This window comes from Wyeomyia smithii, chromosome 2, assembly GCF_029784165.1.
Source record: "Wyeomyia smithii strain HCP4-BCI-WySm-NY-G18 chromosome 2, ASM2978416v1, whole genome shotgun sequence".
Classification (NCBI taxonomy): domain Eukaryota; kingdom Metazoa; phylum Arthropoda; class Insecta; order Diptera; family Culicidae; genus Wyeomyia; species Wyeomyia smithii.
Window position 1 is genome coordinate 6167693 of NC_073695.1, and position 26717 is coordinate 6194409.

The 26717-nt window shown below is 43.8% G+C and overlaps 1 protein-coding gene across 1 annotated transcript; it reads left to right on the top strand.

Annotated features, from left to right (window-relative positions):
- The first annotated feature begins 2521 nt into the window (after window positions 1-2521).
- LOC129725467 (uncharacterized protein K02A2.6-like) lies at window positions 2522-8886 on the top strand. The gene is made up of 5 exons (XM_055681343.1): window positions 2522-2533; window positions 2980-3608; window positions 3819-4633; window positions 5121-6262; window positions 8419-8886. Exons 1-5 carry the CDS (start codon window positions 2522-2524, stop codon window positions 8884-8886), a joined length of 3066 nt encoding a protein of 1021 aa, XP_055537318.1.
- The last annotated feature ends 17831 nt before the right edge of the window (window positions 8887-26717 follow it).

Sequence of the window (26717 nt, forward strand, 5' to 3'; positions counted from 1 at the left end):
TGGGAAGTAAACTTCGATTACTGTTCGTATCTCTGCATTGAATATGTCGACAATACCTGTCAATTGCTGATAACACTTCGTTCAGAACATCGTAATTAACCCGCCGAAATTGGAATCCACGTCGTTTTGATGCTATTTCAAAGACAATGGGCACTTCCTCGGTCACCGTCACATCCAAAGCAGGATGATCCGGGGAAATGTTCACCATAGCATAGTTGGCCTCTATCACAGAGCAATTTTGAAATGCCGGCTCGTTCGCAAGGACTAGATCAAGAGCTCTCGAGCGAGAATCCTCGACTCTATTTGTCTGATTAAACTATGGAGAACGAATGCGTCGTACAGGGAACTCCCAGCTGCGGTCCAACGTGATCTGTTAGTATCGGTGTTTATCGGTGCTGGATCGATGCAGCAGCAGTGTCCACCTCGTGATTTTCCACTATTCACTCTACTGCGATCCGTTCGAAAAACGTTAAATGAGCTTCCAAAAGGCTGGGAAAATAGAATGCTTTCGTCCAGCCATGTTTCCGTTAAAACTACAACGTCCTACTCAGAGTATGAAGCAGCAAAAAAAAAAAGTGTTTCAGTAGCAGATGCGTAGTCCTGGACGAAAAATGGAACGACAACAACAAAATCGTACAAATTTTGCTTTGCTAGAATAAAAGGTTTCTCAGTTCGCGATGCAGTTAAAAAGCTGAACAACTCGAAGTCCATCGGTCAGCGATCCAAATGAAGATTGGATCGAAGACGTACAAGAGACAGAAGCAGCCAGACAGAGAGAAGGCCTGCACAGGCAGCCAGCGTGAAACCACGGGCGCGAAAGCTGTACGACACAATTTTCGCCGAGAACAAATACTGGATTACGATGGACGACGCAACGTATTCAAAGTTGGACTACAAAGCATTTCCGGGAACGCGATACTACACAATTCGTGAAAATGGATGGTGGATAGCTCAGTTTTCACTAGAAAAATTTAGAAAAAAAAGTGATGGTGTGGCAGGCAATTTGTTCTTGCGGTAAATTTACAAAGCACAATTTTTGAGGATTCAATAAACAGTCAACTGAATTGATCGCACGCATTTCCTTTGGTGTATTATCTTGTATCACTACAACTGTGCTAACTGTTATATCGACTACTGTCACATGGTTTGCTATCCAATCTTTCTCTTTTTTTCGCAACCTTCAACCGCAGCAGGCGCATAGCAGAAATAGTAGTACACATTTTGTGGCCCTTCGAACCGGATTGTTTATCGAAGAGGTAAATTTATTGTAACGAGAACCAAATTTACACCAAGGTTGATTGAGAGAGCAGAACGACACGTGGGTCGTATTGAAGTCCCGTTCTGGATCTTGCAGACATTTGTCTCCAACGCACGGGTTGGATCCATCAAAAATGACGGGTTGGTTTTCTCTGCTGTAATTATCGATTTTCATTTTATACTTCCTCAGCACCTGAGCTGAAAAACAATGCTTGGGTCGTATTTAGATCAACGAATTCTGCATGTGTAGATAACAAACACATACATTAAGAACAACTGAAACGACACATAGTCATGAAAATTGAGCTTAAGGCGGTGACCATTGAAGCAGCAGTGTTATTACGCGCACTATTTCACTCAGCACGGAAACATTTGAGAAGCTTGAAGATTTTGGAGCAACCTGTGGATGCCAGAAAGGAATGCTTGAAAAAATATTTGTTGCCACTGATTCGTCAACATAACACTGCTGTAATATGCTGGCCCGACCTTGCTTCGTGTCATTACGCTTAACTGGCCATGGACTAGTACAAATCGGAAAACGTAGTAATTGTTCTCAAGAACATCCCAACAACAATCCTCTAAATTAGCCTGAAATAACGTTTGCGCTAAAAATATGGACAAAAATTGCCGATTTTTCATGGGTTTACCTCTACACGCACAGCATCAATCATTATCACCAGTGAGCCAGCAGAAAAAAATTGATAGCTCCATCAGTCAAACTCTAGCCGTGATGTCGAAAATAGTGAAGCTACTCCGTTCAGAAGTGTGCACGTTGAAAGAACGGTACCCTGTTGCGTCGAAAAAGGACAGCGTGCGGCAGTTCATGGATACCGGATACGCCCGTTCCGGCATCTGAACATTTAGCACTATTGGACAACAATCAGAGCATTGAAAGAAAGCCCGGTTCCGGACTGCTGACGACCCTCTGCGACAAGAAGCTCCAAAGGATGCTGAAGAGGAACACCGAGGGAAAAGTTCTTAAAAGTAGGGGTCTTATGCTCTGGCAACATTGCTCAGCAGAAAAGAAGAGGGAACGAGACAAAGAGAGAGATTGGAAAGTTAGCGTTGATATCGGTCGGGCGATGAAAATAACGGTCTGTAAGGAATATTAATAAACGTACATTTAAAACAGTAATTTAAAGCTAGTTTCATGTTCACTACAACTTGGCGACGACGGTGAATCAGTGTGAGCTATTAGAATTAGAATACATTAGGGAAATGTTGTTAAATTGTTAATTTTAAAATCCGCTCTAAAAAAATTAAGATGGAGGTTTCGGTCAGTACATTTGCGTGGCTGAGTGAGAGCTCTGGCGTTTTTTTTCTCTACTTGATCATGGCGAGAAAAAAGAACTCAAAAAATGAGAGTGAGCACACATAGCGACGGCCGACTTGGAACATTTGTATTGGTGTTAAAAGATGGGTTGAGTTGCTTTTGAAAATTACACTTCGTTGTTCATGACCTTGGCGTTGAAAATTGGTTTCAGTTGCATTTGAAGATGACACTCTGTTGTTTTTGTAAGGAGAGAAAGGGGTTGTTGTTTGCAGAAGTTGCATGATGAGTTTAGGAAGGTAGTTGAATGTTTCTTTTTAGAGTTAGTGATTATGCATGGGGCAAATTGTGATAATGCATGGGGCAAATGATTATGCAAGGGGCAACATGAAGATACATGGGGCAAACGTTTCGAATTTGGTGAAAATTCAATTGATTATGTTTTATTTCAGATGGACAATTCAAGACGAGTACAACAATTCCGTTGCGAGGACATTGCGAAGTCTCGACTCCACCATGAGTGGCGAGATTGGAAAAGTTCACTCGAACGATATTTCGAAGCGAATGTCATCGATGACCAGTTCAAGAAGCGCGCTAAGCTATTGTACTTGGGAGGTCCACAGTTGGACAAGGTTTTTCGCAACCTTCCGGAGGCAAGCAATTTTCCGGTGATTGCAACCAAGAAGCAGTACTACGATGTGGCTATTTCGGCATTGGATAACTACTTTCAGCCAACAAGACCAGATATTTTGGAACGTCATCGTCTTCGGCAAATAAGACAGTTGCCAGAGGAAAGTTTTGCTCATTACATGGTTCGTCTACGGCAACAAGCGGCATATTGCGGGTTTGAGAAGTACTCTGAGTCGACAAGGCGTGTACTAATGGATCTTATGATTACGGATGTTATACAGGAGGGGTGTCAATCGAATGAACTTCGCCGAAGGTTGTTGCAGAAAGATCGTACGTTAGATGAAATCGTGGAAATTGCTAATAGTCTGGAAGGAGTCGATTCTCAGTTGAATGATTTGAAAACTGAGTCCAAAACTGTTGGTGAGAAGACATTGTATCCGGTGAAGGAAAAGTTTACGCAGAGATTCGGTAGAAGCAGGGGTATCTCGGAAGCCTTTGGCCCCAAACGTCCTCCGGCTAGAGATTTTTCAAATGTTGTCTGCTTCAACTGCGGCAAGACCGGTCACTACTAATCTTCGGAAGATTATCCTGCAAGAGGAAAGCGGTGCAGATTTTGTAAGCGTATTGGGCACTTTGAATTCAAATGCAAATTTTCGCGTAGAGATAGAGGCATTCACGAGGATCCTCACACTCGTCCTTCCCCCAGTAAGAAAATTCGCGCAGTCGAAGAAGTCAGCGCTGTAGCCTCCGATAAATCAGAAGACAACAAAGTATACTACGCGTTCTTCTCTGGGAATCAGTCCAACGTTCTTGAGTTCGATGTAGGAGGAGTTAAGTTAGAAATGCTTGTCGACTCAGGGGCAGATGCCAATATGCTGACCGTGGATGCTTGGGAGCGTCTGAAAAGGGCAGAAGTTCGAGTTTTATCATCTTCCAGAAAGACAGATAGCACATTCCTTGCATATAGTAACGATGCACCTTTAAATATCCGTGGTAAATTCACAGCAGAGATCCGGATAAATGATAAATCGGCAATCGCTGAATTTTATGTTGTGGAAAAAGGACAAAAATGTTTACTCGGCGACAAAACTGCGAAACAGCTTGCGGTATTGAAGGTAGGAGTATATGTGAACCAAGTGATCACAGTGCATCCTTTTGCCTGCATTAAAGATGTAGAAGTCCATGTTCACATGCAACCAAACGTTAAACCCGTGGTGCAACCTGTCCGTCGACTCCCGATACCGCTTGAAGCAGAGGTAAACCGTAAACTTGACGAGATGCTTAACCGAGACATTATTGAACCTAAAAATGGTCCAACAACGTGGGTGTCTCCATTGGTGGTGGTCGCTAAAGCCGCAGGAGGGCTCCGCCTATGTGTAGATTTCCGAAGAGTGAACCAAGCGGTACTACGTGAGCATCATCCAATGCAAGTCATCGAACAGATACTTGCTAGGCTGGGAGGTGGCAACATTTGGAGTAAGTTAGACATTAAAGACTCCTTCCTTCAGGTGCTAGTTGATGAGGAGTCTCGGGATATACTTACATTCATAACTACGAAAGGCCTGTTCAGATTTAAACGCCTTCCTTTTGGCCTTGTCACCGCACCAGAAATATTTCAAAAAGTGGTTGATGAAATCTTATGTGGTTGTAATGGGACACATTGGTATTTAGACGATATTTTCGTAGTAGGAAAAAACCTGGAGGAGCATAATGCTAGACTCAAACAAGCTATGGATAGGCTAGAGAATAGGGGAGTCCAGCTCAACTGGGACAAATGTTTGTTCAGGTCTGAAGAGGTTGAATTTGTGGGTCATAAAATCAGCCAAACTGGCATAGCTCCATCGGACACAAAAGTAACTGCAATCTTATCTTTTCGTCGGCCATCTAACGATGCCGTAGTCCGTAGCTTTTTTAGGGCTGGCAAACTATCTTAATAAGTACATTCCGGATCTTGCATCAAAAGATGAACCGTTACGAGAACTAACCAGGAAGGGTGCAAGATTTTCTTGGGAAGAGCGCGAAGAGGCATTTCAAACGATTAAGCGTACCATGGCGGATGTGCGAAAGCTAGGATTCTATGATGCAAGATCACAAACAGCAGTGATTGCGGATGCCAGTCCTACGGGGCTCGGAGCCATGCTGGTACAAACGGATAAGTTCGGAGTCCAGAGGGTCAACAGTTTTGCCTCCAAGTCTTTAACGGAGACCGAAAAACGCTACTGTCAGACCGAAAAGGAGGCACTAGCATTGGTCTGGGCAGTTGAGAAGTTTCAATTTTACTTACTCGGAAAAAAGATTGATCTAGTAACAGATTGTAAGGCTCTTTCATATTTGTTTACTCCTAGGTCGCGCCCGAATACAGCTGCAGAGCCTTTCGATTCTGCAGAAGAAATCATTGTCAAACATATCGCTACTGTGAGTGCCTCAACTGTCGCAGTTTCGTGGTCCGTATTAGTGGAAGCTTCACGAGATGATGAAGAAATTTCAAATGTTCTCAATTGCTTGGAAAATGATTGCTTAGATTTACTACCTATTAAATATCGTATCGTTTCTGTAGAGCTCTGCAACGTTGGAGGAGTACTGCTGCGAGGAGATCGCATAGTAGTGCCAACTACTTTACGCCAACGCGTTCTTGACACAGCCCATGATGGTCATCCTGGCGTGAATATGATGAAGTCGCATCTACGTACGTCGGTATGGTGGCCGAAGCTAGACGCGAATGTGGAATCGTTCGTGGCAGGTTGCAGAGGATGTACTTTAGTGTCAGCTACCAATGTTCCCGAGCCACTCGTTCGTAAGGAACTTCCTACCGGACCATGGGAAGACATAGTCATTGATTACCTAGGACCGCTTCTGGAGGGACTATATCTACTCGTTGTAGTCGATTGTTATAGTCGATTTTTAGAAGTATGCGAGATGACGTGTATTGATACGCAGAACACGATTGACAGTCTACGAATGATATTTAGCCGCTTCGGGATTCCGACTCTGGTCAAGGCGGATAATGGTCCTCAATTCTCCAGTCAAGAGTTCAGGGATTATTGCACGACACGCGACATACATCTGGTTAACACCATTCCATATTGGCCGCAGATGAACGGACAGGTAGAGCGACAGAATCGTTCTATTCTTAAACGATTGCGAATCGCCCAGGAGCTTGGCAAAAATTGGAGGGAAGAACTTTACAACTACTTGCTGCTCTATCACGCGACAAATCATTCGGTCACCGGACAAGCGCCATCTATGTTGATGTTTTTTTTTTTTTTTTTTTTTTTTTTTTAAAGGTGGCGGGGAAATCTGCAAACAGACACCTGAGAAGAGAACTCAGGGTGTGGGGATGAGACTAGGGGAGAGATGCTGGGGTAGTTACACTCGCCCAGACACCTACTGATCCCTGTCCCGACCCACTAAAACCCCTCCAGTCTCCAGCCCTGGTCTTCCCGGAACGACGGTTAAGTATTACGTCGGGGAGTGGCTTTTGTGCGTGATGCACCCTCTTTACTCTTATAACCTCCTAGCTAACTACCTGGAGACTGGTAATTAGCTACCACTGGCGTGTTGGTGGTTGACCCGCCACACACGTTGCAGCTCCAGAACAATCTGAGAGGCGGCCGCACAGACCGCGTTCCAGATGTCCGGGTCGTCGCACATCCTCCGGACTAGATTGTTCGGAGTAGTGCCAGGCCCGCTCACAGCCATCATGTTGTTCCTCGCTCTTGCGAAACGGGGGCATACGAAGAAGACATGCTCAGCAGTCTCCTCCTCCTCCACGCACTCGGGACACATGGGGGACACCGCGTGTCCGAACCTGTGCAGATATTGCCTGAAACAACCATGGCCTGACAGGATTTGTGTCAGGTGGAAGTTCACTTCACCATGTCGTCTCCCGACCCAGCCGGATATCTCCGGTATGAGTCGGTGCGTCCATCTGCCCTTTGTGGAGTTGGACCATTCCCGCTGCCAGCGGAGCATCGAGAATGACCTTCTGGTACCTCGTATGCCCCTTGTGTCACGTTGGTCGAAACACTCTCTGTCCTCCTTGATGGCGATGCTGATAGGCATCATGCCGGACAATACACAGATTGCATCGTATGACACCGTACGATACGCACTCGCAACTCTCAGGCACATGAGCCTGTAGGTACTTTCCAGTTTACCACGGTAACTGTTAGTACCTAGCGCTCTGGACCACACTGGCCCACCATACCTAAGTATGGACGAAACCACGCTGGCAAGAAGTCTTCGCTTGCTGCCATAAACCGCTGAGCTATTGGACATCATACGAGATAGTGCTGCAATAGCCGATGAGGCCCTCTTACAGGCATAGTCGACGTGACTCCCGAACGTGAGCTTGTCGTCCACCATAACCCCCAAGAGCTTCAGAAATCGCTTCGAGGTGATGGTGCAGTCTCCGACTCTGACCACCGCCTGTTGCTCCGATTTACGGCTGTTCACAACCGTGACCTCCGCCTTATGATGCGCGAGCTCCAGTTTCCTGGAGCGCATCCAGTCCTCGACCTTGCGTATACAGAGTCGATAGACTCGCCGTAAACCTCCAGCGTTATGTCGTCTGCAAAGCCGACGATCACAACCCCTACAGGGAACTTGAGTTTCAACACTCCGTCATACATGACATTCCACAACACCGGGCCCAGGATAGAACCTTGCGGAACTCCTGCGGTAATTGGGACGCACTTCTGACCCTTCTCCGTGTCGTAAACAAGTACTCGATTCTGGAAATAATTTTCCAGAATCTTGTACAGCGACACCGGTACATGGATGCTCCTGAGCGCGAGCGCTATGGAGTCCCAACTGGCACTATTGAACGCATTCTTCACGTCGAGCGTGACGATTGCGCAGTAGCGTATTCCCCTTCTCTTGCGCTGGATTGCTACCTCCGTCGTCTTGATGACGGAAGAGATTGCGTCCAGCGTGGACCTGCCCTTCCGGAAGCCGAACTGGTTACTTGCCAGACCGTGTACACCCTCCGTGTACCTCACCAGTCTGTTGAGGATGATCCTCTCAAGCACCTTGCCCGCGGTGTCCAGCAGGCAGATAGGCCTATATGCCGATGGGTCCCCTGGCGGTTTCCCAGCCTTCGGCAATAAGACCAGTCTCTGCCGCTTCCACCTGTCCGGAAAGAGACAGTCATCCAGGCCTATGTTGATGTTTGGCAGACGCGTTAAGACCAAACTACCCCGTGTTCCCGTTCATACCGATGATGAAGCGGTGAGGGATTTCGACAAACTTCGCAACAAAAGGGGAAGGAGTACACAGACATGAAACGCCGGGCAGAATACAGTGAAATTCGTGAAGGTGATCGGGTCTTCGTAAAAAGGATGAGGAGAGATCATAAGCTGCAAGCCGACTATTCGCCCAAAGAATTCCAGGTAGTAAAGAAAACAGGATCGGATGTAATCATTCGCTCGACATTATCAGGTACGGAACTCCGACGCAACGTCACACACTTGAAAAGGGTTCCTGGACACACTATTGAACCAGTATCACATCAGCACGAACCGTCGGAGGATTTGGACGATGTTCAATCTTCATCTACAGCCTATGGCGCTGATATCGCACCACAGAACACCAAAATATCAATTCGTTCGGAAGGTGGTCAACCCGCATCCACCAACCCAGACATCACACCAGAAAGCAATAAAACGCCAATTCGTTCGAAGCGTCAACGATTTGAGCCATCCAAGTTCAAGGATTATGTAGCTCATTAGTTCTATGAAGTTAAGGGGGGGATTGTAGGGGTCTTATGCTCTGGAAACATTGCTCAGCAGAAAAGAAGAGGGAACGAGACAAAGAGAGATTGGAAAGTTAGCGTTGATATCGGTCGGGCCATGAAAATAACGGTCTGTAAGGAATATTAATAAACGTACATTTAAAACAGTAATTTAAAGCTAGTTTCATGTTCACTAAAGTCCGTGCAACCTGCCAAACAGTGAAATAATGCCTGGCGAACATGGACAAACACGTCAGGAAGCAGCAGTCCCGTTGACTAGTCTCGGAGCTGCAGGCAATGACGCAGCGGCAATGCCTGAATTAGATGGTCAAATCGATATTCCCGGCAAATCACGACGTGGCGGTGGTGATGGACGACGAGACCTGTCTCACCCTGGATGGCAACGACTGGCAGGGCACTTACTTATTTTACTTACCCCACGAAGGAAGTAAGCACCAAGGTGAAGTTTCTTTCATACACCAAGTACTCCAAGAAGGTGCTGATGTGGCTGACAATCAGCGAGAAGTGGATGTAAAACCTGCTCTTCTTTAGCTCCGGACTGGCCGTGATTCAGATACAGATTCAGACTCAGGTTCAGGTTTAGAATCAAATTTAGTTTCAGGTTATGGCTCAAGTTCAGGTTCAGTTTTTAGGTTAAAACTCTAAATCAATTCAGAAATAAAAATTCGGATTCAAATTCAGATTTATGTTCAAATTCATGTTTCCATTCATGTTCAGGTTTAGGTTCAGTTCATGTTTCAGGTTTATATTCATTTTCAGTTGCAGGCTATGATTCAGGTTCAGATTTAGGGTCAAGTTCTAGTTCAGATTTAAATTCAAATCCTATGGATTGAGATTCAGATTCAGGTTCATGTTTTGGTTCAAGTTCATGCTTAAATTTAGTCCCGCTGTTAAGGTCTACGCTCAGGTTAAGGCTCAGATTCAGTTTCAGGTTCAAATTCAGTTTTAGGTTAAGGCACCAGATCAGAATTAGGTTCAGATCAGAATGCAGGTTTATTTCTTTTTCATGTTCATTCAGATTAAAATTCGGATACAAATTTAGTTTAAAATTCCGATTCGAGTTCAGATTCAGCTTATGATTTAGGTTTAGTTACTAATTAAAATTCAGTTTCAGATTAAGGTTCCGGTTCCATTTTATATTCACGTTCATGTTTTTGTTCAGGTACAAGTTCAAATTTTAGTTTAGATTCAGATCAAAGTTCAAATGTTCATGTTTATGTTCAGGTTCAGAATTAAGTTTAGGTTCAGACTTTATATAAAATTTTCATATTCATATAAAATTTCAGATTCAGATTCGGGTACCGATAAAAGTTAAGTTGATCAAGACAGACAGTGTATGCAGTAGGCTGGGACAAAAAATAAATTCTAGCACCCATGCACTTTTCTAGTTCCTAATGGGTCCTATAACAACTGTGTAACTTTTCAGATCGATCGATGTAATTATATTTTTGCGCCCGATTTATGAAGTTTCCATATGGTTTTATATGGGAAAATCAACTTATTCTCTAGAGATGTCCGGTTGGCTCTTAAAAATCTATCGTTACATGATATTTGTAGGAAATTTTGAGGCGCTACGATGCTTGTAGAGAAAGATATTCACCTAAACCTGCTCACCATTGAATTTTACTAGCAATACTGCTACAGCATATGTCTACCAGATGGTCTCGAGGTACGATGCTGGCCCAACAAGCCAGTCGTCGTGGGTTCGAGTCTCGGCTCGGGAGAAACTGTTAGTGTCAGTAGGAGCGCTAGCCCCGCAATTGTCCTGTACACTAAACGTCGGCTGCGAAGTCTGTGTATAACAAACAGAGAAGTTCCGAATTGGAATGTAGCACCAAGGCTTTGCTTTTTTTTTACTGCTACAGCATGCTGCTGTTGCAAATTCAATCATGTGATAAGCAATGATATCGTGTAAAATTTATCTTGGAGGCTTCTCCAGAGATAATATGAGCAAAAATTATACCTTCAAGCTTACTTCCACGCGATATTATTTCTCATCCTTAAGCAAGTTTGCAATAGCAGCAGTGTTGCTGGAAAAATTCCAATGGTGAGCCGTTTGTCAGACATTCAATCAGTTCGAGGTGAATAATTTTTCCTACAAGCATCGTAGCATCAGAAGAGTTTTTTCCGAGGAATTTCCTACAAATGAGCCGTTGCGAACCAGAGTGTTCTATGTGCCATCGAGCAAATTGTTCAGGAGAAGCAATTTTTGAAAAATCTCTGAATAAAATTCTGTTCAACCGATTCTTTCAAACAAAATGTTCTAACATAAAAGTTATGAAGTGGTTTAACATTGGGATACATAAAATTAACAGTTTCTTTGCGAAATCGTGATTTTAGCTCACCAATGTACATAGACCACTCTGACTTCATATATATATATATATATATATATATATATATATATATATATATATATATATATATATATATATATATATATATATATATATATATATATATATATATATATATATATATATATATATATGTATATATATATATATATATATATATGTATTTTTTTTTTGTTTCAGGTGGAGGGGAAATTTGCATCCAAACCCCTGAGGTGACCAACCTCAGGGAGTGTGGGGTTGGTTTGAATCAGTGACCGGACCCACTAAAACCCCTCCAGTCTCCAGCCCATAACACTCCCCGGGACCACCGCTAGGTATTGCTTCGGGGAGCGGCTTTTGTGCTCTGTGCACCCGCTTGGTTCTTTAGGTATCTTTGCTAACTTAGCTAACTAACCTGCAGACTGGCCGTTAGCTAACACTGGCGTGTCGGTGGTCAACCTGTCGCCTGTTTTGCAATTCTAAAACTATTTGAGAGGCGGCTGTACAAACTGCCCTCCAAATGTTTGGGCCTTTACACATCCTCCGAACTAGGTTGTCCGGAGTGGTGTCTGGCCCGCTCACTACCATCATGTCGCTCCGCGCATGCACAAAACGAGGGCACACGAAGAAGACATGCTCAGCAGTTTCTTCCGCATCCGCGCACTCGGGACACATCTGTGTCAAGTGGAAGTTAACTTCTCCATGGCGCCTCCCGACCCATCCGGATACGTCCGGAATAAGTCGATGCGTCCATCTACCCTTTACGGAATTGGACCATTCCTGCTGCCATCTGATCATCGAGAATGACCTTCTGGTGCCTCGTATACCCCTTGTGTCACGTTGATCGAAGCATTCTACGTCCTCCTTAATGGCTATGCTGATAGGCATCATGCCGGACAGGACGCAGATTGCGTCGTATGACACTGTACGGTACGCGCTCACAACCCTCAGGCACATGAGCCTGTAGGTACTTTCCAGTTTACGACGATGACTGTTGGTAGCTAACGCTTTGGACCACGCTGGCCCACCATACCTAAGTATGGACGAAACCACGCTGGCAAGAAGTTTACGCTTGCTGCCATATACCGCTGAGCTATTCGACATCATTCGAGATAGTCCTGCAGCGGCCGTTGAAGCCCTTTTACAGGCATAGTCGACGTGACTCTTAAATGTGAGCTTATTGTCAACCATAACCCCTAAGAGCTTCAAGGAACGCCTTGAGGTAATGGTGCAGTCACCGACTCTGACCACCGCCTGTTGCTCTAATTTGCGGTTGTTCACAACCGTAACCTCCGTTTTATGGTGCGCTAACTCCAGTTTCCTAGAGTGCATCCAGTCTTCGACCTTGCGTATGCAGTGCGCAGCCGTCAACTCGACCTCTTCGATCGACTCGCCGTAGACCTCTAGCGTGATGTCGTCTGCGAAACCGACGATCACAACCCCTACAGGGAACTTTAGTTTCAACACCCCGTCATACATGACATTCCACAACACCGGGCCCAGGATGGAACCTTGCGGTACCCCTGCGGTGATTGGGACGCACTTCTGACCCTCCTCCGTGTTGTAACTAGTACCCGATTCTGGAAATAATTTTCCAAAATCTTGTACAACGACACCGGTACGTGGATGCTCCTGGGCGCGAGCGCTATGGAGTCCCAACTGGCGCTATTGAATGCATTCTTCACGTTAAGCGTGACGATTGCGCAATAGCGAATGCCCCAACTCTTACGCTGGAGTGCTACCTCTGCCGTCTTGGTGACAAAGAGAATAGCATCCAGCGTGGATCTACCTTTCCGGAAGCCGAACTGGTTACTTGCCAGACCGTTTACACCCTCTGTGTACTTCACCAGTCTGTTGAGGATAATCCTCTCAAGCACCTTGCCCGTAGTGTCCAGCAGACAGATAGGTCTGTATGCCGATGGGTCCCCTGGCGGTTTCCCAGCCTTCGGCAACAGCACCAATCTCTGTCGCTTCCACCTGTCCGGAAAGAGGCAGTCATCCAGGCACTTCTGCATGACTGCTCGAAGTAGATCGGGGGCCATCCTGATGGCCAAGTTCGGGATTCCATCCGGTCCCGGTGCCTTGCTCGCCTTTAGGGAGTTGGCGATCACGATGAGTTCCTCATTCGTAACCCTTACCTCCTCCACAACCTCTGCACGGCTGCCGTCTCTTACGGATTGGATGCCCGGCAGGTTGGCCGACCATCCCTGGTCTGTGTCTGAGATACTGGAACGTCGGACGTGAGACTCAGCAACCGGAGGCAAAGGATTTGGCTCGTGTCGTGGAAAGAGTCCCTCGATGATACGCTCCAGCATCGCTGGTGATCGCTCTGCAGGCGCCAACACGCCTTTGGTCTTCGCCATTACGACTCTGTAGGCGTTGCCCCACGGATTCGTATTGGCACTCGCGCATAGCCTATCGAAGCAGGCCCTTTTGCTCGCCTTTATCGCACTTTGAAGCGCCGATCTTGCCGATCCGAATACTACACGGCGCTCTACCCTCTGTGCATCGGTACGTGCACGTTGCAACATCCGTCTTGCACGGAGGCACGCGCTACGGAGGTCCGCTATCGCGTCGGTCCACCAGTATACAGGTGACTTACCATTCCTAGGTTGGCGGGTCCTAGGCATGGTGGCGTCGCACGCCCGCGATAATGTGGCAACTAATTGGTCAGCACTCGGGCGGAGCCAACTGCCCCCCTCACGCTCTCTTCTCATTGCTTCTGCAAATACCTCGGCATCGAAATGCGACGTCTTCCACCCGCGGACGGTCGGAGTGTTGGCTCTACCCGTCGCCTGCCGCCTCACGTTCTGGACTACGCTATAGCAGACCGTCTGGTGGTCACTATAGGTGTAGCCATCGTCTACCCTCCAGTTCACGATCAGTCCTGGGCTGGAGAACGCCACGTCGATGATCGACTTCGCACCATTTCTGCTGAATGTACACTTGGTTCCAACGTTGGCCAGATCTAGGTTGAGCTTTGCCAAAGCTTCCAACAAGATCTGACCCCTCCGGTTCGTGCGGCGGCTTCCCCACTCAACGGCCCAAGCGTTGAAGTCGCCCGCCACTACTAAGGGTGTTAGTCCCGTCAGCTCCATAGATAACAAATCGACCATCTGGGTGAACCTTTCGATAGACCAACGCGGCGGAGCATAACAACTGCAGTAGAACACTCCGTCCACCTTGGCAACCGCGTATCCTTCATTTGAGGTTGACACAACCTCCTGAACCGGGAACTTGCTGGTCGTGCATATGGCCGCCGTACTGGACTTATCTGCAACCCAATTACCGTTTCCGGGAGGAATGCAGTAGGGGTCCGATACGATTGCGATGTCCGACCGCGACTCAGACGCTGCTTGGTATAGCAGCTGCTGTGCCGCATAGCAATGGTTCAGGTTCAATTGTGTCACCCTCACGCCCGTGGTTTCGTGGCCGCCTTGCCAGCTGGGCACCGTGGGCCTCCCATAAAGTGCTTGGCGTCCCGTTTTCCAGTACATACCAAGCACTTGGGAGGCTCCCCGCAGTCTTTAGCTTTATGGCCAGCACCACCACAACGTCTACATAACTGGCTCCTATCGGGCCCCTTGCAGGCCCAGGACTTGTGTCCTCCCTCGAAACACCTGAAGCAAACGTCCGGCTGCTGGAGTATGCTCAGGGGACATACTGACCAGCCAACCTTAAGTTTGGCTGTCTTCAGGGCCAGAGTTGCATCGGCCGATGCAAGCCGGAAAGTGGCCACCTGGGTCCCCGCTGGACCCTTTCGGAGGAGAATTACCTCAGTGGCTACTTCCACTCCGCACTTCTCCTTGAGGGCCTGTGCAATATCGCACCTCTCGGCGATTTCATCCAGGTTTTTGAGCTGGAGAGTCACCTCTGAGGTGAGTGCCCGAATTTGCACATCTTTCCCGAGGACCTGCTCGGCTACCGTCTTGTAGGCAGCGCCCTTGTTTTTAGCATCCTTACGGAGCTCAAGGATCATCTCGCCGGTGCGAGAACGACGGATGGTCCGCACATCCGCTCCCAGATCCTTGAGCTGGGTTTCGCCTCTCATTTTCTTCAAGACTTCGGAGTACTTGGACCCATCCGTCTTGAGTATGAGGGCGTTGCCCCTGCTTCGTGCCTTATTTCCCATTTTTGGACGATTTGTCGCCTTCTCGTCGTTGCGCTTGCTGTCTTTTTGGCGCTTCCTTCCTCCCACGGTAACCCAAGGGTTTCCCGTAGCTGCCACTTCGGCAGACTTTTCGGCGGACTTGGTGTGATGTCTCGCGGGCTTAGCACAACCAACCGTTTCTTGCTGTTCTCGGGGGCTTCCCCCGGAGACTGCCTTGCTCTTTTTGCGGCTGACCCGGAGGCGTAAACCGCTGCAAACGTGCAGGTGTCCGTTTGGACCGACTTCGTCGCCCTTCCGGTCACCTCCGTTGCATTCTTCTCTGCAGCCACCGCTCTTGCCTTGAGCTCGGCGTGCTCCTTCTTCGCAGCATCGACGGAGGACCGAAGCATGTAGAGAGCCTGCTTCAGCTACTTCGTCGTGTTGGTGCGACTTTTCACAAACTCGATTATGGCATCGAGCTGCTCCGACAGCGCTACTACCTTCGATAGCGTGTCTCGCTGTCTTCCGACCGCCTTTATCAACAGTGGACCAGCCACTGCGATGTCTTGCGTCGATCCGGTAGGCGTACTGCCTTTGCCGTCTTCGCAGGCGTCCTTTACTGCATCCATCTCCGCCTTTCTCGGCGGAGACCTCTGGATGCCTCCTCGTGCAAACGGGTTTTTCAACCCATCTGCGCCCATTTCTTGATTATTTTGAGTTGAATCCATTTTTGTTTAGTGGGTCCCCCTTCCAGCCGCTATCCTTATCCATACTGGAGTGGTCGCCTATCTGGTCCCATGGTAGTCTATGCCGAAGCAGTGAGGCCATGGCTAGGGGCGGCTGCCATAGCACCTTATGGGCAACTATGACACCCCCGACCGGCGCAAGTCAGGAAAGGACATCTGATCCCACTCCTGCCCGGTTCCCACCGGGCAATGAATTTGGAACGTACTGGAAGGCCTGCCAGGTTTTACGGGACGGAGACCCCTGCGCCGGTTGTTGTCTCGCCGTTTCAAGCCGTTGTCACACGACCTTACTAAGGGAGCTCGGCGCAGGTGCCAGCCCAGAATCGTAGTACGAAAACAAAATCCGACTCTTATCATATGACGTTGCGACCAGTTGCCGTAATTGGGAACTTACTGGCATCAATCCCAATCGGTGAATTAGTGCATTTGGGTGGTGGGAGCGGCACTATTCGCTCCGTCAGAGCTGCTTCCGGATTATGTGGCTTTTGCGAGAATTCGGCGGCCAATGCCTGAGTCTCACCACAACCTAGGCTAGCTCTCGCTGATGGTCCGGGACTTGCAGTTGCTTGCAGTGAGCACTTCTGTGGCCTACGGTAATCGCCAAATACCGACCCGTGGTGGCATACAGCTCTGCCAATATATATATATATATATATATATATATATATATATATATATATATATATATATATATATATATATATATATATATATATATATATATATATATATATATATATATATATATATACATATATATATATATATATATATATATATATATATATATATATATATATATATATATATATATATATATATATATATATATATATATATATATATATATATATATATATATATATATATATATATATATATGTATACTGGAATCGTTCGGAAAACAGAGTAGTCTATGTACACAAACCCAGTAAATGACAAAGAAAATGACGATTAATCGTATAAAATGGCTAGTGTCACATGTTATATGAGATACATATACCATGTAAGACGTCACGTGTTACATTACATGTAACACAAGATATTACATATTACATCATTTTTTTACATGTTACATTTTTCGTGTTACATGACGTGTAACATGTTACATATTAGGTGTGACATGTACAAAACAAGTGGCATGTTCCTTATCACATGTAATATGCTACATGTTACGTGTTACATGAAAGTATTACATCGATTAATGTTTATAGACCACTCTGTTCCAAAACAAAACGGCCATTCTGTTTCGGACGAATTTTCAACACGGAATAAATCAGCTTTAAAATTCGATTTTCCGAAATTTTCTTAATCTCCCAACTTCAGCTTCTTGAGTAGATGCGGTTTATGCAAAAAACTCATTTTCGAAAAAAAAAGGTCTTTAGACCACTCTGTTCCGCAACGGCTCAAATATCATGTATCGATATATTTTTAGAAGCCAACTGGACATGTCTAGAGAATAAGTTTTGAAAATGTGATTTTCCCATATAACATCGTATGGAAACTTTAAAAATCGGTCACAAAAATATAGTTACACTGATCGATATGAAAAGTTACACGGTTGTTATAGGACCCATAAGGATCAACATTATATCAGCATCCGTGTGCTACCCCGACAGAGAAGATAAAGGTGTTTTTTCGATAACACAGTTGAAAGCTGTTTTCTCACTGAAAATTTGACAGCCTATATACCTACTTTGAAAGCCAGCATTCCAGCGTCGTACACAAATTACGTAGCGCTAAGAATCTAGATTTCACTTTCAGACCCACTCCCCCCTATGTAACGATAGGTAACGTTCGATATGACTCCCCCCATAAAATTACGTAACGCTGAACATCCTGACCCCCCTCCGAAATCTTCAATTCGCCCAATGCAACCAGGGAAAACCAAAGAAAAGTGGTCAGGTTTTGAGCGCTTATATTTCAGACATTTATAATCAGGTTATAGAGGTTCTTGCATCAATCGATCAGAAATTCTTTTACGGTTAAATTTATGTAACAAAACCAACCTATTGTTTGAGATCCACTATTGAAAATTGGTGAAAAACATCGATTGTCTAAATCATGCCGCGCAGCCAATCACTACCTCTCTTCCCAAGCACAGTCGACACTAACGGATACCAGAGTCTTTGTGTATATAGAGTCCCGCAAAGAGAAAATCTATGGTTTCGGCAACACAGTTTTTGTGCCGTTGGTTGCCAAGAACTATACAGTTCTGTTTTCCACCATGCTTAAGCGAATATAATATAAGAACTAGGGTAAATGACCCAATTGTGGAGGAGCTAAGCACGAGTTATGCATGTTTAGCCATGTTTTGGCTAAAAAACAACGAATCTAGCTGGTCCGTTTCACTATTTTCTGTTGAAATGGGTTCTATTTGATAATTTTGCACCTTAAAATTGACTTTGAACCCGCTTTGAGGGTTCAAATTAACTAAAATAAGTTGCACGCTTTTGTTCCAATAGTTGCGGTAGAGTTCCTATAGTTGTGAATGGGTGTTCCTGTAGTTGCGGTATATAAAACATTCGTGTTTGCTTGGTTAAATGAAGGTATTTGCCTCGCTTGAAGTGGTTTTTGATTGTTTTACTATTTATCATATTGTTTTTAATAGGTTGACAAGTCGGTTTGCAAGTAAATACAAAAATCCACGAAGTTAACTAAGAGACGGATTTTGCGCCAATTTGGTCAGATGTTGGCAAAATTCAGTGAGGCTATGTAGGTTTTGTTAAAATAAAACAAATTTTGCATACTTTTTATAAAATGTCTTTAGACTAACATTTGAAAAGGGCTGAAATTGGCTGAAGAGAAAGACCAATGGCGCTCAGCGCAAGTTAGAGTCTATTACCTCTGCTTCGTACCATGTTTGCGCCTACATTTTTGACGTTAGTGTTAACTAAAAGAGCGACTGAAGCTGTGAAAGGCTCTTTAAAAGAATTACAAGACCAAAAGCAGTGGGTAAGCATCGATTAAGAGGTCATAAATGCATAATTTTAGGGGTGAGAGCGATAGCTTTTGTGGCCGATCATGTATGAAGTATCGGTAAATACACGGTGGCAGGGGAAGGTGGGGTTCAAAAATTGAATAGTAATAATTTACATCATTTAGGTATGTCCCCTAGTACCTTTTTGTCCCTAATGTACACAAGTAGTCCCACATACATATGTTCTGATAAACGTAAATCAGAATTGCGAAACATACCGCAACTATAAGAGCATAGTGTATCCTGTGATCCAATAGTGGAGGAAGTAATTTATAAATTATATGGTCATCTATTAATGAACTTCACCTGTGCAACAGTTTTCATAATAAACTGTTATCTGGGAAAATAATTATATGAGTAATAATCGTACTAAAACCACACACATATCTTAAAACAATCGTGGACAAAATAAGAAAATGGGTAGTGAGTGGTGCCTTCCGGGTAAGTTTCTGAAAAATACAGTATTCTTCAGTAATTTGGATATTTTCAGTATATATTGTTGTAGTAACATATGTACTTATGTTTAATCTATTATTTCTTCAACATGTAGCATAAGCAGTTCGGTTCTAATTAGTTTAAACGATGAATTTGAAAGCGATGCCGCAACTATTGGTGCTACCACAACTATTGGATCATCTACCCTACGTCTTTCAGGAAATTCGGCTACATACTAGACTATATAGGGATGTAAAATGAAAATCTAAAACCGGAAAAAGTGAAAAATATGTCCAATTTCAAATGATAATAAATCGGTTCGATGGATTTTCTTCTTCTTGCAGCAATAGATTGGAAAATCTTCTAAGATTCCTCCCAAATGCATAAAATTGTAATATTATTATTCAACCTATTGTACTATTGAAAATTATCAAGCCTTGTGAAAACGCGAAAGTCGACTTGTGACTCCTTTCTACGTAACGATAAGTAACGCAGTATATAAGTAACCCCCCTCCACCCTTCATGCGTTACGTAATTTGTGTACGACGCATAGAGGAGTACCTAGAACAAAAAACTGGCCAAAATAAGAAAAAAGTTTTTTGTCGCTTTTTGGTGCCGCTATATTTTTTTCTGCAGCTTAAATAGATGCTTCACAAAATGCCATCACTCTATTAACGTTAAATGGTATTATCATATGCTGGGAGCACTGTAAACATTGACAAATTTTCAAGCATTTTTTTGGGAATCGGACCATTTATAGTAACGAGTGGAGCCAGGCGTCAAAAAAATGACAATTGATCAATATTTCGCAGCAAATGAGTTCTTTATGATCAACGCTAATGAACCGGTTGAAAGAAATTCCGAAATTAAAAATTATAGCTACTATTTTTACGTATTTTCGAGGGTTTCCAATATTAAAAAAGTTATCAAATCTCGCGGAATCCGATCATATAATCATCGGGGGAACGAAAGTTTTTAACATCACGAACACATCCTCGCAAATATCTCATCCGGTAACGTCCGTATTGACATTTGCGACCCGTTTGAAAAATGTTGTTTATGACGACTTATGATGTAAAGTGCTCACGCGTACATGGGAAATGAAAAAAATAAACCTGATGGGTCCCTGTATAGACCGTTCCGATAATTATAAATACACTAACGATCAACCGTCATTTCAAATAACGTGCAGTATTCAACCAAACATTGGCTGCGTCCTGTTGTTTACGTCCAAAAGAAACATATGCTGTCATTTTTTCTAACATTTAGTGCCAAATTTTGAAAATGCGTGGCCTTTCTCCTGAGCAAAGAAAGCTAAATATTTTTTAAAAGACTCTCTTCTTAATCTCAAATTATTCTTCTTTTTTTCCGATTTTTTCAAACGATCAAATAGTTTTGAATGTTGACTTCTAGATAAAAAATAATATTAGTCACGGCTTGTTATCATTTTTTAATCTTAGAAATCATATACAGGTATGAAATACATTTTGTACACCAACCAGAATAAGATTTTTTTTTCAACATTGTTTGATTGATGATTAGGGTTCCAATAAAAATCGACTTTTTGGATTTCATTTTCGAAAGCTTTCTAAAGTTTTGTCTCCTCGAAAAAAATTCCTATGGGAAATTCTGGTTTGGTTACCTATTCAAAGCTGATTTTCTTTTTCGAAAAATTTTTATGAGAGAACATCACATCTCAATGTTTCATTCATTTTTAAGAGATTTGCTATCAATCAAAATTTCGATTTCGGAAACTTCAAGAACTACTCTTGTGCATTTTTTCGTTGGTCTATAAAGTGCGACTTTCACGACTGTAAGTGAAACATTACCAGGAGTCCGATTATGCTTAAATTTTGGATGGAGACTTCTTACGAGAAGACAATACTTTAGAGCTCTGATGATTGCATTGATAAAAATGAGCAAAATGCGCCGTTTTTTATGGGTTTACCTTCACACGCACTGATGAAACTACCCATGTAGCATCACTCATAGTAGAGTGCCTGTAAATATATAGAGTGGCGACACTGTCAAAATTAGAATAAAAATTATCTGTCAGTGTCATTCCAATTGAACAAACAACCTATTAAACACGTGTGGGGAAAAGAGAAAGGATGCTCAGTGTTACCAGTGTTACCAGCGTTACTTTGGATGACACGGCGCCGCTCTAGTTATATATAGGCACTCTAACTCATAGTAACCCATGAGTCAGAAGAAAATATTTGACTCGAACTCTAACCGTGATGGCGAAAACAGTGAAGTTACTTCGTTCAAAAATGTGCGCGTTCAAAGAAACGCACCCGCCGCGTCGAAAACATCGTGCGGAAAACAGACGTCGGAAGCGCCCGGAATCTACAACATCTTGGTACTATTGTACAACAATCAGAGCATCGAGAGAAAACCCGCCTCCGGACGGCCGACGATCCTGAGCCGATGCTGGAGAGGAAGACCAGGTAAAAGTGGCTGAATCGCTCCGTGCGCCTGGCCGTGAGTCTGGTGCAACCGTTTGCCGGTGAAAACAGTTCCTGGCGTTCCTGTCCACTGGTCTCGGAGCTGTAGGCAATGAGGCAGCGGCAGCGGCTGAATAAGATGATCGAGTTGATTTTTCCGGCGAATCGCAGCGAGGTGGTGGTGATGGACGTCAAGACCTATCTCATCCTGGATGGCAACGACTGGCAGGGCACTTCGTATTTTACTTTCCTCACGAAGGAAGTGAGCTCCGAGGTGAAGTTCATTTCACATCAAGTTCCCCAAGAAGGTGCTGATGTGGTTTATGTGGTACCGAAGTCGGGGAGCTCGCCCAGCTGAAAAAGCTCAGGTATCAGTAGGTCGCTCTTCCCCCTGGCTACGCCTTTGTCACCCATGAACTTTCCCTATTCCTCACTACCCACTCGGGAAAATAGTGTGACACCGACCCCGATTTGGACTAGCTTAACAACGATCGTTAACAATTGTTTTACAATTTGTTTTGGTCACGGGAGGATACAAGTTTTTTTGCTACTGAAAAATTCGCACTCAAGCTTTGGCGCACAGTTTCACAGAAAGACAGCACATTCCATGTGAGTCGTCTATGTTGGCATCCACAGTCCATAAAAAAATTACTTCAGATCTCGCATGTTTCGGAGTTTAAATTTTGAATGCTTGAATTCACTTTTCAAAACATAACCTTTCTTTTTCGAATTACGTAATATAGATTTTTCTAGTCAGTTTCAGTACGTAATTTCAAATTGTGGAATTGTAATTTAAAGTATTTACACAGAGAACCACATTCATCCTAAATATGTTAAAACTAAAGACCCCAATTTTTTATAAGAAAATTCTAGCGCCGACCGCATCCAAACCTGGATTGTAGAAATAGAAATTCAAAAATCGTTCCAATTTTTAGTATAAAAAATCCGAGCTTCGAAATTAGGTTTCGAATAATAAATTCAACACACACAAAATTTTAATCATAGATTTGAACTGAGAACACGGTGCGACAGACTACGGATATCCAATTTTCTAATTATGAATTCAGAAAACAAACTTGGATTCGAATTTCAAATTCCCGAATTCAAAATTAAAATTCAAAATGAACATATGAAATCATTCCTGATTTCGAGTTTTAAACGTAGACTTCCAGATCTACAGTTTAGAATTGCAAAGCACGAGTTAAAGATCACAGTCGATTCCTCATCTCCGATCGCACCTATCGTAGCAGTAAATGTATCAAAACAGGTCCTGCTGCAGTAGCCCCTGCTTGAGTACCGCTCCGAGCTGAGCTCATCGCATCGAATCGAACTTGGCAGATGGCAGCGCACGAGGTGGCGAAACGGTACACTTTTCGTCTCCTCTCGCAACTTCTTACCGATTTCGTTGCGGGTGGCAAAACAAAAGCAAACACACGAGATCGTGAAAAATCACCAAATAACCGGTCAATGCAATGCGGATTTTGCTTGAAACCAATTCGATCCGACGAGAAGAAGATTTTCAAACATAAACAGCACGATTCGGTGGCAGCTTTGGTTTCGTATCGCTACTTTTAATGGCATTGCGCGAAATGCACACGTTACAACGAGAACGAATCATTAAAGCTAAACTTGAAGTGCAAAATGGGAGGCGTTCTGTGTGAAATTAATTTCGAGCTTATTAAGATGATGACCGTAACCACGAATTATCGGAGCCTTTGAGTGTCGAATTTAACTTGTTTTATGAGGCTTGAAATTTCCCTCGTTTTGCCTTTCTCCTAGAAAGGTATAGCAATCACTTGCAAAACCGAAAGTATAAAAGTGCTCCAAAGGGTCGAATGGCATATATCACTCGACTCAGCTCGACGAGCTGAGCATTTTCTGTATGTGTGTGTATGTGTGTGTGTGTATGTGCAGATTTTTATTCTCACTCACTTTTCTCAGAGATGGCTGGTCCGATTTTCATGAAATTAATTGCAAATGAAAGGCCCCATAGGACCCAATTCAATTCAATTCTTAGCTTCTGTTCATCTATGGTTCCGGTCTATCTTATGGTTCCGGAGATACTCATATTTAATGGGAATCGTCCATTTCAGACCGTTTTCCAGAAACCGGAAGTTGCCATCTTCCAATTCAAAATGTTGTCTGATGTCGATTTGTGGCTCCAGTGCATCATTACGGTTCCGGAAATACCCATATTGGGTGGTATTTGCTCGTTTGCCGCTGTTTTTCCGAAACCGGAAGTCGCCATTTTGGATTTCATAATGACATTCCTATCGATTTTAGCTCCTGAGTATCGTTCTAGATCCGGATATTATCATATTGGATGGAAATCGGCCATTTTGGCTGTTTTCCAGAAACCGGAAGTTGCCATCTTACAATCCAAAATGTTGCCTAAGGTCGATTATGGAAGAAATTTGCTACCACTAAAAACAATCACTTGCCAAATACGGTTCCATTTAGTTGGCTAGTTCTCGAGATGTGCAGAAATTTGTGTTTCATTTGTATGGGACCCCTCTCTTCCAGAAGAGGGAGGGGTTTCTAACTATCATAGAAATCTTTATCGGCACCAAAAACCCCTACATACAAATTTTCACGTCGATCGGTTCGGTAGTTTTCGAGCTCATATGGATCAGACAGACAGACAGGCAGACAGACCGAACTGCATTTTTATATGTATAGATTACAACATCGATATTTTAGAACCTTAAGAGTGAATATACATTTATTGGATCGAAGCGTTCATGTAAATCTATTGAAACAAATAAAAGTTTGAATGAGAAAGGCTGGGTCTGACCGCTAGATGGATTAATTTAGGTTTTTATTACTCCAATCAGTTTAATAATCGTTTGTTTACCTTTGGATTCTTGGATGCGCTGTTTTTTTTTTTTCATTAACCTTGATGCACCGCAATTTAATTATTGAAACCATCTGTGCGAATATTATAAAGACATCATGGACTTACAGACAAGGATGCTCATAGCCAAACAATTCACACGCAAGTGCTGCGGACAGTAGTTCTCACGCTAATAACCACTTCCAATCATGTTACGGTCGTAAAGCCAATACATACCTACCTACTCGTTTAAAACTCATCTTGTATACAAGATATACCCCTCATAATGATAGCTTTCAGCCATTTTATTCATGGCCTTCGCCAAATAGTGACTGCTGCTGCGAAAGGCGGTCAGCCCCAAAAGACGCGACCAGACCATCTGTATTAAACGATTCGAACAAGCCGGAATGGAATTAGCATTAGCACTGGTGCGTCCGAGCAAGAAACCAACTACTAAAACGGTCGGTCAATATTTGCTATAAAATTCGGCATTTTCGTCACCACATTCGTCCGATGACAAACCAGAATCGACATCGACAACCGCTGCACGGCTCGATTATGTCAGCTCGCAGCTGTGATCAAATTCCGCAACAGCAATTTTAAACTAATGCTATGATTTGATATTATTTACATAACCATTCGATTGAGGTAGGTATGTACAGATATTTGGTTCGAAGTAATATACTGTGCGCTTCGAATGCGTTGTTAGAGTAGATTTTTTTTTTAATTACTAGCATACTAAATTGGTCTGATCTGATACAATACCGTTTACAACGAAAGCTTTCAGCGAAGGAGCGCATATTGCTATTAAAAAATTACAACGTTGCTCATATTGTAGTTTACAGTTTGGTTTTTTAACCAGAGCACCGGATATGATTTATGTTGCATAGCCTTTTTTTGAGAGCAGTTAAAAAACTAATGTTCTCATTGATTGGCTATCAAACCATAATTGAAAAACTTCAAATTTTTATGTTACGCGCATGTTGCACGAAAGCAGACCTCCACGAAGTTTCCGCACTTGCACAGCAATGCAGCTCGATGCAGAATATTCTAATCGAGCCACGGCATCGCAAATATTTGCCCCTAATAGCAATCATTAGAATTCAATCTTGAAGTTTCACACACGTAAAGGATGCAAACGCCGAAACCGGAGCAGTTGTTGAGCGCTCGTTCGCTACCTAATACCTACCAACAGAGCGGCCGGCGTGGCCGTTCGACGTTGACTGGAAGTGTTTCGGACACTAAACAGTGCGCCTGAGCCATTCCGGAGTGCAAAAATTTTCACCCGAACCGTCTGTAATCGGCGCTGTCGCCTGGGGGCCCTGTAATTATGCAACAGCTTTATGATCCGTTCGCGCTGGACGGGCGGTGTGTAACAAAAAAATCTATTATCGATACAGGATTTTAACACGCTTGCCGGTCAACGCTTTACATACTTGTGTGCTCGATTTTACCTCTTCAGGCTTTACTTGCGTGTCAGCAAGGAGGAGGCATGTCGGTTCGATGCGAAACAAAGCAGTGTTTGAAACAAAACAAAGCAAAAACTGGCAATTATGATTTAAAGTGTTCATTAACGGGAGATTGCATTTACGTGTGAAAGGATGAAATATACATTTCAATCATGTTTTCAGTAAGAATAATATTCGTTCGGGAAGTTTTAGGCATTTTGCGATGGAAACAATCGCCTTCTAATAAAATTCCGTTGCTCCTGAAATTGAATCTTCTACTAAAATTTTACTTAAACCTAAAACTAAATCCGAACTTTAATCTAAACATGATCCTGAACCTGACTTAAATCTAAACTTTAACCTAAACATGAACCTAAGCCTGTACCTGAATCCTAATCTGCATCTAAATCCGAATTTGAATCCGAGCCTTAAATTGAACATGAATCTTAATCTCAGAATCTTAAACCTGAATCAAAACTTTCAAACCCAAACC